Below are 11,125 nucleotides of genomic sequence, written 5' to 3'. Positions count from 1 at the left end.
TTATTTATTTTATTCAATTTTTTTTTTTTACAATTTTAAAAAAATTTATTGGAATTAATGTGTTGAGATTAAAAGCTTTGTAGTTTAATGGTGCTACCTAATTCAAATAGTCAACTATAATTAGTCTAATTCTATTTGGGAGTGCTTGAAATAATTTGATTTAAAAGAATGTTTATATTAGTGTTAATAAGCCATTTCGTTGCTTGAGCGGTAAGTTGGATTAAAAACCCCTCAGCACATACTCCTACCAATAACACTATTGCTTTGAAGATATCATTAGGAGTGCAATCCACAATTCTTGTGCACAATGCAACATGGATGTTCAGTTGTTAATCTCTTCACTATATATTAAGAGGATTCAGAAAGTTAGTTATAACTTCAAAAAATGTAAAAAATATCCATAATCTAATTAGATAATCTTTATTCTTAAAAAATAAAAAAATAGGGTTAAAATTATAATTCAACAAAATTGAAAGAAAAAAAACTACTAGATAAACTTTTTTTTCTTAAAAATTAGCATACTTTTTATTTGAATATATCTCACGCACATTTAATACATTTTTTTAAAAAAAAACTAGCACACACTAAACCTAATAGTTTACTTATTTCAAATCCTAAATTTTAATTTCTTAAAAATTATTTCCTGTGTAATCTCACTAACTTACTTATTTTCAAATCCTAAATTTTAATTTCTTAAAAATTCACTCATGTGTAATCTTACTAACTATAGATAAATTCAAATTGAAAATTTACATTAAACTCAAAATAAAATAAAAATTAAAAAAAAAAAAAAAAAAGCCCTATCACACTCGCAAAGCGCGTGTGATGAGGCTAATAAGAAATTAATACACTGCACTGCAAAAATTAAACTACATGCTTATTGTATTTGCATCACAAGCATGTAATGACATGATGAGTCATATTAAAGTAAAAGATTTGCAAAGTCACATGCAAAAATTGACCCCTGCAAATTAAATAGCATACCTCAACTATGTTTCATGTTCACACTCCTCCATTCAAGAGAGGAGATGAATTTCACTTGATAACATCTTTTTTATTAAAAAAAATATGTTTGATTTGAAAAGTACACAGGCGGGGAGTTTAATTCTTAACTGACATATAATTTGGGTCTCAATTAACCTAACTAGTAAAATTTATTATCTCCTACACTTACAATAAAAATTAATTAGTGTTTTTTTTGTTCAAAAGAATTAGTATTTTTTTTAATATTTATTTTTTATAAAATTAATTGGTGTTTTATACTAAAGAGAAATTATCACCAAAGATTTCATAAAGGACAAAGTTTAGCTACAAAATTAGTTGTAACTTAACACTACAACCTTACTCAATAAAATAAATATTACTACATATTTTGAAAATTTAATCGTTGAATTGCATGTTTTTTACACTCTTAATACACATGTCAAAGTTTGTGTTAATATGATATTATTTACTATATGATTTATAGGGGTGATAGGCCCAAGAGCCCATATCTATGTATATATTGGGTCAAGCCCCAATCCGAGGACGTTAGACAATCCGAGGACGGGTAAACACTTTCATAAAGATTCGTGTTAGTAAGTGAAGAAGTGAAATCTGATTAAAGCCATCCAGAAGGGTGGTCCAAGAGAGAATCTCTCATCGGCTGAGCAAAGCTAAGGTCAGAAGATATGGTCTGCTATCAAGGGTAACGTTTTGGATCATTCCATGGATGAGGGTAAGTATCAGAAAGGAACAAGATAGAAGAAAGTTATAAAATATCTTAAGGGAAAGCTGCTACCACCGCATTAAATGCTCTGTAGCTAACTCTCTGGCCGCATTAATGAGGAAGTGATACTTGAAAATTAGCTTTTAGCCTTACAGCTACTCTCCAAAGATTTCAGGAAGGCGCCGATGTGACAGAGATCAGCACTAACACTCTAATCTACACGTGGAAGGCAAATATAAAGAGAGAGGGATAGTATAAAATAGGAAGAAAGCAATGAGAGAAAGAGATCGAGAAATTAAGAGAAAAACACTGTAACTATCAAGAATTGAATTGAGAGAAATATATAAGAATTGATCTCTTCAGACTGTGCCGATGACGATTTTCTTTAAATTAATCTAGTCTATCTTCATTTTCTTGTCATCTAAATCCATTTTACTTGTTGTCCAATTCATTAAATCCCAGTTTTTTAACCCACTTTCTACAAATTCATTGTATTAGGTTTTTTGGGCCTAAATTCATTTATCCTTTGGGTTAGAGACTCAAATTGCGTACTTACATGATCTATAAGCTTATATTTTATACATAACTCTAAACTACAAAACGTGTAATTAAAACAATTTATTGATGATATAACTATTTATTTTTAATTTTCTAGAAATTTTGCAAGTATAAAACATATAAGAAGAAGGAATAAAATGACAAAATACCTCTTTTGCCGAAACTTTCCAATAAAATGCCCATTGTCTGAAATACTCGATTTGTCGAAAATCGAGTTGTTTGAAAAATCTTGCATGGAACTCGAGTTCCATGTAGGAATTTTTTTTTTTATAAGTTCGATTGTCTATAACTTGATTTTCGGCAAATTGAGTTTAAAATAATGGCATATTCCTAAATAGTTTCAGACATGAAACATTTTACTAAAAAGTTTCAGCGAAATTGGTATATCCCCATTTTGGCCCAAGAAGAAAATGTAATTTAATGGTATAATTATAAAAATTCATCTCCAATAAAAATATATTGAGTAAAATTGTAGTTTAAGAATACAACTAATTTCTTTCTAAAACAAAAAATACAACTAATTTTGTAACTAAAATTTATATTTTCATAATTCGTACTAATCCTTACTTAAAATATTGTCCTATTTAAAGAATAGAAAAAAATTGACATAAATAATAGTCCTCGTGTTAGGAAGGGGTAAACCCGGAACCCTAACTCAGAGTCTTGACGCCGACACATAGAGCGAGAGTTTCTCAAAAAAAAAAAAAAAAAAAAAGAACACAGAGAGCGAGAGGGCACGCAAGGAGAAGAGAAGGAAGAAACGATGTCGTACGACGACGTAGAGATCGAGGACATGGAGTGGAACTCCGAGCTACAGGCTTACACGTATCCATGCCCTTGCGGGGACCTGTTTCAGATCACAAAGGACGAGCTCAAACTCGGCGAAGAGATCGCCCGGTGCCCTAGCTGCTCTCTCTACATCACCGTCATCTACAACCTCGATGACTTTCTCGCCGACTCCAAAACCAACAATAACGACAACACCCCTACCCAACCTATCGCCGTTGCTTAATAAGTAAGCGATTCTCTCACTTTTATCAAATTTTCTGATTCTTTTTCATATACACGCATCTAAAAGTGGAAGCTTTTGATTTTCTGTGCTATTTAATTTGTGGGAAATTTGTGAATTGTTGAAACGTAATATGAGGAAAATCATTATTGCTTGCCTTTGCAATTTGTAGTTTTTTAATTATTTGAATCAATCAAAACTGCGTGCTCTTTGTTTGTAAAAAGGCCTGAAAGGTTTGGAATCAATGCATTTCTGATGTGTGTGTATGTGTGAATATATGGGTAAATACTATTTTTGTTCCTAAACTTTGTAAAGAGTTTTTTTTTAATTAAAAAAAAAGTTTAGAGACTAAAATAGAGATGAAAAAAGTATTTTTTTTTCAATAGTTTATGGACAGAAAGCAGTTTAGGGGCAAAAAATGAACCTTTTTAAAGTTCAAGATGAAAAACAAACTTTTGGTAAAATTTAGGGACCAAAATAGTATTTTAAACACGCACCCAGCGGTCTTGAATCAACAGCCTCTAACCCACCATTCCATCATTTATCATTATGGGTGGAGGAAGGTGCCAGTTTATCTATAGTTCATTGGCTGGTGTGGTGTGGTGCGTTCCTGAGAATTTGCATTACATTTATTAATAGCAAAGAGGATTCTTGTATATTAACTTGTGCCTAATCACTGCTATTACAAGTTTTGTTTGCTTGTGATTCATGATGGTTGTATTGTTGCTCAAAGTGGTAGAATGGAAGATATTTACTTTGATCATTGAAGACACATTTGCTCATGACTTCAATGCTTGTGTGTTGCAGATTGTATGAGCTGTGGGGGTGAAAAGTGGTACAGAGGAATGAGGATATTCTTTCACAACTAAGTTTTGTCCGGGCTTGACAAGTCATAGGTGTACAACTGATGATTGAGGATTTTTGCTATTCTACCTAAGAGTTTGTTGACTGAAATTATAGCATATTTATAGAAATTGTTGTTAGTGTCATCCACGAAAAGTTCTCTAGAATTATGATATATTTTCCTAGATCCTATTGACACTTTTATACACGTAACATAATTTGTGTGATGATCTCTCAGTTGGTGTATGACACTGTGAAATCCTTGAATGGTTGTATGTCATAAGCTAGATCTAAGACCAGTGACATTAAAAAAAATAAAAATAAGAACCCAAGTAAACCATACAAAATCAAATAAATGTTGTCTCTCACATTTTTCTAAAAATTATTTAAAATGAGAGATAGTGGTACTATCCCTTCTATGAGAATATTATTATCCCAAATTCTTTAAGTTACAGCAACTTGTTAAATGTTATGTTGAGAATGTATTTAATGTATGCAGGGGGTTTCATATCGATAGACAATACACTGATAGCTTAATGGATTTAATGTCCATCTTGTTTATTTTAGGAAATGTGGTGAAAAGTGAAAACCACTAGTCCAGCCACATATTGTTTAGACAGTGATTAAAGTAGATGAGGCAGGAAAAAAGGTGATGGCAGAGTTCTTCTTGCGTTGCTGTCGTTCAATTAGTTGTCACAGCTACATCAATAGTAATACTATTGATTTTGTGTTAAACTTCCAAAAAAAACTAATGGAAAGATATAATTCATACAACCTTAATTCAACATGATATGTAGAATACAGTTTTAATTACACATAGTAAACACATTACACATGATATGATATAGATTAATACTGATACTACCCAACCCAAAATATTAAAAATAAAAAATAAAAAAGAAGAAACAAATTAAACACCAAAACACAGAAAAAAAAGGCTAAAAAAAAACTTTAAAGGATTGGGCATATTTATTTCCTTGCAAGGTGTGAGTTCTCAGTTTCTAGGTTCCCTTCTCATGTGCCTTCGTCTCCGTTGCTTCATTCCAAAGGTCTTCATGAACCAATCCTGTTTTCTTGTTACCACAATATTGCCAATTATCACTCCGATGATTAGTCCAAATCCATACCCAACAAGAACTATTTTCCAACCAAAATCAAAGAGAAACCCAGATGAGTCTTGACTTTGTTCAGAAATTGAAGGTGAAGGTGGTGAAGAATCAAAATTCCAACATTTCTTTGATAATGGATTCCCACACAAGCCTAAATTTCCTTGAAACGAACTATTTTCAAATGTGTCAAATTGTTTCCCATGTGGTATAGAGCCAGTGAGATTGTTATGAGAAACATTGAACCATTCAAGGAAAGTAAGTTGTGTTAATTGTTGTGAAATCTCCCCTAAAAGCTTATTTTGAGAAAGGTCTAATGATTCTAGCTTTGTAAGATTCCCTAGAGATGGTGGAATGTGTCCAGTGAGAATATTATTGGAAATATTAAGCATATGAAGCCCTCTTAGATCTCCAACAGATTCTGGAATCCCTCCAACAAACTTATTGCTTGACATATCAATGGCTCTAAAGGATTGTTGGACCTTGTGGTATACCATATCTATGCCTTTGTTTGTTATTTTCATTGAATAAGTGTACCAGTAAGGCTGTGTTTGATTCGACTTCAAACGAATTCCGGAAATCAATTTCCGGAAAATGGGGTGTTTGGCTGTGACGGAAAACGTTATTTTCCGGAAATCGAATTCCGGTTGACCGAAATTTGAAGCCTTGACCACGGAAAATGAATTCTGTCTTCATTTTCACTTCAAATGAAATCCGGAAAAAGAGAGAGAGAGAGGGACAATCGCGCGAGAGAGAAAAGAGAGCCCAGATCAGAGAGAGAGAGAGGGACGATCGCGCCGACGAGCGGCGCGATCGACGATCGCGATCGTCGATCGAGTCGTCGGCGCGATCGACGATCGCGATCGACGAGCACAGACGAGCGCGCTCGTCTCTCGTCGATCGACGATCGCGATCGACGAGCGCGCTCGTCTCTCGTCGATCGATGAGCGCGATCGACGAGCGCGTTCGTCGAACGACGATCGCGTTCGTCGATCGACGATCGCGTTCGTCGATCGACGATCGCGATCGAACGATCGCGATCGTCGATCGACGAGCGTGCTCGTCCATCGCGATCGTCGATCGACGAGCGCGATCGTCGATCGACGAGCGCCGCTCGTCGGACGCTCGTCGGCTGCTCGTCGGACGAGCGTTTCGCCGGATTTGATGTATTTTCTGGTAAACTGATTAAACGAACCAAACACCAAAATTAATTTTCCGTAAAATGAATTTTGTGACAGCCAAACACATGAAAACATTTTCCTTTCCGGAAAATAGCATTTCCGGAAAATAGCATATTTTCCGGAAATGATTTTACGCGAACCAAACACAGCCTAAAATGCATTGAAACTCCCCTCACGGGAAGATTTTTCTGCTTGAATATATGTCAGGTGGTCTTCATTGTCCAATTTCAAGGCATTCCAATTCCTGAAAGAATTTGAGGGTAATTTTCCTGTAAAACTATTGTAAGAGAGATCAAGTACTCGCAAGTTAGGAAACTCATGATTGGATTCAGGATTTTCTAATATTTTACCATAGAATTTGTTTGATTGCAAGAGGAGAAGCTTTAAATTTGGAAGATTTCCCAACCAAGAGGGAAAAATGTCATTGAATTGGTTGTTACTAACATCAATGGCCTCTAGCATTGTACAATTGGCTAATGATCTTGGTAACAATCCGTGGAATTTGTTTCCTCTCAAACTAATCATTCTCAATTTGCTTCCTTGGAGCATATTGTGCAAGCATTGAGGAAGTGAGCCACTAAAATAGTTATCAGAAACATCAATGACATCAAGAGAAGTCATGTTGCAAATCCACCTAATACCACTGAGGTGATTATCAGAAATATCAAGAGCCTTAAGATTCTTTAGATTGAAAATTAAGATTGGAAACTGACCATGAAATTTATTGCCTGCAAGATCCAAGTTATTTAATCGTGTTAGCTTCCTAAGCCCGAAAGGAATTGGACCAGTTAATCGATTATAGCTCATGCTAAGGGTAGTCAATTGTGTTAGGTTTGCAAGCTCAAAAGGAATTGGACCAGTTAAAAGATTGTTTGACAAGGCAAAGATAGTTAATTGTGTTAGTTTTGCAAGCTCAAAAGGGATTGGACCAGTCAATTTATTGTTGCCCAAGCCAAGGATGGTTAGTCGTGTTAGGTTTGTAAGATCAAAAGGGATTGGACCAGTTAATCCATTAAAACCCAAGTAAAGGAAACTTAGTTGTGTCTTTGCAAGCCCAAAGGGGATTGAACTGGTTAATTGATTTTTTCCTAAGCTAAGAGTAGTCAATTGTGTAATGTTTGCAAGCTCAAAAGGGATTGGACCAGTCAATTGATTAGCGTAGCAGTCTAGAAACATAAGTTGGATAAGATTTCCAATTGAAGATGGAATGTTACCAACCAAAGTGTTTTGTGAAAGCTTAAGGTAACTGAGATTTGTGAGGTTACCGATTGAAAAAGGAATGGACCCTGAGATGTTGCAATTCCACATATCCAAAGCAATCAGGGAGCCGAGATTTCCCATTGAAGCTGGTAGCTCACCAGAGAAACTAGTACCTGCAAGGGTCATATCCTCAAGGGGAGAGCTCCAATTTTGAAAGTCAGGCCAAGAACCAGTGAGAACTTCGTTATACTTCATGTCGAGAACCAGTAAATTTGGTAGCTTAAAGATGCCTTTTGGAAATTCCCCATGCATTCCACAGTCATGAAGATAAAGGGACCTTAAAGTAGACAAGTTCGCAAAGATATTAGGCACCGTGGAGAATATGTTCACCCCACTCAGATCAAGATATTCTATGCGGGTTAAATTTCTAACTAGGCTTGTTAAGCCTAACTCTTTGAATTGCAGGAGGTATTTGCCTAAAGGCAAATCATAATCATAATTGCAACACAGATCTAGGGATGACAATTGGGACAGCTTTGAAATTTCAAATGGGATTTGACCATAAAACATAGAAGAAGAGAGATTGAGATATGTCAGTTTTAAAAAGGTTGCCTACCTCGTATGGGATTTGAGAGTAGTTAAAGTTGTTGTAAGCGAGGTTAAGGCTTTGAAGGTGAACAAGATGGAAGAGAGTACTGTTGGAGTTGATTGAACCATAGAGACAACTGTTTGCGAGGTCAAGGCCAATCACATGACCTGTGTCCTCATCACAGTCAACACCATCCCAAGAGCAGCAATCACTTTTTTCTCCTTCTAGTTTCCAAGATTCAACCCTATGATTTGCAATAGGATCATAGAAAGAGACAGACTTGTTTATGATAAAGCTTTCCTTGAATTGCAACAAGGCTGACCTCTCATTTTCATGGCAGAGTTGCCTGGAAGGAGACGAATGCATAAGATGAAACAAAGAGATTATGTAAAGGAAGCGCATCAACATGTTGCAACAAAAAGAAACCTCCATGATGATGTTCTAATTAGATGCGTGGTGGAATGCAAATTGCAATGAAAGTATTTATAGATAGAACTAACTGAACACATGCCGTCAGTTGGTACTTAACAATTTCGTGTTTCTGCAATTACCTACTAAGTCAAGCGGTTGAATAATGTTGATGCCTGTAGTGACAAAAACATTTATATCATTCAATGACTCAAGCACATAAGCGTGAAAAACTTGCATGGACTTATGACTAGCATAAATATTGTCTTTATCCTCGATGATGATAAGCACAACAACGACACTTGAGTGCCTTATGACCCTGTTAAAATCTAAGTGAAGCTTCAACAAAAGCTCAACCAACATTTTCTTGTAATTTTTAAATTAATTTTGGAAGGACAAAGTCTAGTTATAAAATTAGTTGTAACCTTATGCTACAAACTTACTTAATATATTTTTATTGAAAGTGAATTTTGACAAACCCACCATTGAATTACATTTTCTTCTTATATCCTCCATGCTTGCAAAATTTCAAGAAAATTAAAGATCAATAATGTTGATGCCTGTAGCGAAAAAAACATTTATATTATTTAATGACTCAAAAGCATAAGCGTGAAAAACTTGCAGATAGACTTATGACTAGCATAAATAATGTCTTTATCCTCGATGACAATGAGCACAACGACACTTGAGTGCCTCATGACCCCGTTAAAATCTAAATGGAGCCTTAACAAAAGCTCAACCAGCATTTTCTTGTAATTTTTAAATTAATTTAGGAAGGACAAAGTTTAACTACAAAATTAGTTGTAGCCTTATGCTATAAACTTATTTAATATCTTTTTATTAGAAGTGGATTTTGACAAATCCACTATTAGATTACATCTTCTTCTTATATCCTCTATGCTTGCAAAATTTCAAGAAAATTAAAAATCAATAATGTTGATGCCTGTAGTGACAAAAACATTTATATTATTCAATGACTCAAAAGCATAAGCGTGAAAAACTTGCAGACGGACTTATGACTAGCATAAATAATGTCTTTATCCTCGATGATGATGAGCACAACAACGACACTTGAGTGCCTCATGACCCCATTAAAGTCTAAGTGAAGCTTCAACAAAAGCTCAACCAAGATTTTCTTGTAATTTTTAAATTAATTTAGGAAGGACAAAGTTTAGCTATAAAATTAGTTGTAACTTTATGCTACAAACTTACTTAATATATTTTTATTGAAGGTGAATTTTGACAAATCCACCATTGGATTACATCTTTTTCTTATATCCTCCATGCTTGCAAAATTTCAAGAAAATTAAAGATCAATAATGTTGATGCCTGTAGTGAAAAAAACATTTATATTATTTAATGACTCAAAAGCATAAGCGTGAAAAACTTGCAGACAGACTTATGACTAGCATAAATAATGTCTTTATCCTCGATGACAATGAGCACAACGACACTTAAGTGCCTCATGACCCCGTTAAAATCTAAATGGAGCCTTAACAAAAGCTCAACTAGTATTTTCTTGTAATTTTTAAATTAATTTAGGAAGGACAAAGTTTAACTACAAAATTAGTTGTAGCCTTATATTATAAACTTATTTAATATCTTTTTATTAGAGGTGGATTTTGACAAATCCACTATTAGATTACATCTTCTTCTTATATCCTCCATGCTTGCAAAATTTCAAGAAAATTAAAAATCAATAATGTTGATGCCTGTAATGACAAAAAACATTTATATTATTCAATGACTCAAAAGCATAAGCGTGAAAAACTTGCAGACAGACTTATGACTAGCATAAATAATGTCTTTATCCTCGATGATGATGAGCACAACAACGACACTTGAGTGCCTCATGACCCCGTTAAAATCTAAGTGAAGCTTTAACAAAAGCTCAACCAACATTTTCTTGTAATTTTTAAATTAATTTAGGAAGGACAAAGTTTAGCTATAAAATTAGTTGTAACCTTATGCTACAAACTTACTTAATATATTTTTATTGAATGTGAATTTTGACAAATCCACCATTGGATTACATCATCTTCTTATATCCTCCATGCTTGCAAAATTTCAAGAAAATTAAAGATCAATAATGTTGATGCCTGTAGTGAAAAAAACATTTATATTATTTAATGACTCAAAAGCATAAGCGTGAAAAACTTGCAGACAGACTTATGACTAGCATAAATAATGTCTTTATCCTCGATGACAATGAGCACAACAACACTTGAGTGCCTCATGACCCCGTTAAAATCTAAATGGAGCCTTAACAAAAGCTCAACCAGTATTTTCTTGTAATTTTTAAATTAATTTAGGAAGGACAAAGTTTAACTACAAAATTAGTTGTAGTCTTATATTATAAACTTATTTAATATCTTTTTATTAGAAGTGGATTTTGACAAATCCACTATTAGATTACATCTTCTTCTTATATCCTCTATGCTTGCAAAATTTCAAGAAAATTAAAAATCAATAATGTTGATGCCTGTAGTGACAAAAACATTTATATTATTCAATGACTCAAAA

The 11,125-nt window shown here is 34.0% G+C and overlaps 3 protein-coding genes across 3 annotated transcripts; 1 reads left to right on the top strand and 2 right to left on the bottom strand.

Annotated features, from left to right (window-relative positions):
• The first annotated feature begins 2,901 nt into the window (after positions 1–2,901).
• LOC115968853 (diphthamide biosynthesis protein 3-like) lies at positions 2,902–4,355 on the top strand. The gene is made up of 2 exons (XM_031088369.1): positions 2,902–3,281; positions 4,083–4,355. The coding sequence occupies exon 1, from the start codon at positions 3,030–3,032 to the stop codon at positions 3,276–3,278; it is 249 nt and encodes an 82-aa protein (XP_030944229.1). The 5' UTR covers positions 2,902–3,029; the 3' UTR covers positions 3,279–3,281; positions 4,083–4,355.
• A 731-nt stretch (positions 4,356–5,086) lies between these two features.
• On the bottom strand, positions 5,087–5,748 carry LOC115967388 (receptor-like protein 33). Its single transcript, XM_031086471.1, has one exon. It carries the CDS (start codon positions 5,746–5,748, stop codon positions 5,113–5,115), a length of 636 nt encoding a protein of 211 aa, XP_030942331.1. The 3' UTR covers positions 5,087–5,112.
• Positions 5,749–6,555: 807 nt separating this feature from the next.
• LOC115966837 (LRR receptor-like serine/threonine-protein kinase FLS2) lies at positions 6,556–8,633 on the bottom strand. The gene is made up of 2 exons (XM_031085986.1): positions 8,222–8,633; positions 6,556–7,942 (listed from the first exon to the last, which is right to left on the bottom strand). The coding sequence occupies exons 1-2, from the start codon at positions 8,320–8,322 to the stop codon at positions 6,556–6,558; spliced, it is 1,488 nt and encodes a 495-aa protein (XP_030941846.1). The 5' UTR covers positions 8,323–8,633.
• Positions 8,634–11,125: the final 2,492 nt, after the last annotated feature.

This window comes from Quercus lobata, chromosome 11 (assembly GCF_001633185.2).
Source record: "Quercus lobata isolate SW786 chromosome 11, ValleyOak3.0 Primary Assembly, whole genome shotgun sequence".
In the NCBI taxonomy this organism is placed as follows: Eukaryota; Viridiplantae; Streptophyta; class Magnoliopsida; order Fagales; family Fagaceae; genus Quercus; species Quercus lobata.
Note: the sequence above shows the minus strand (reverse complement) of the source record. Positions and strands in the feature narration are given on the sequence as shown.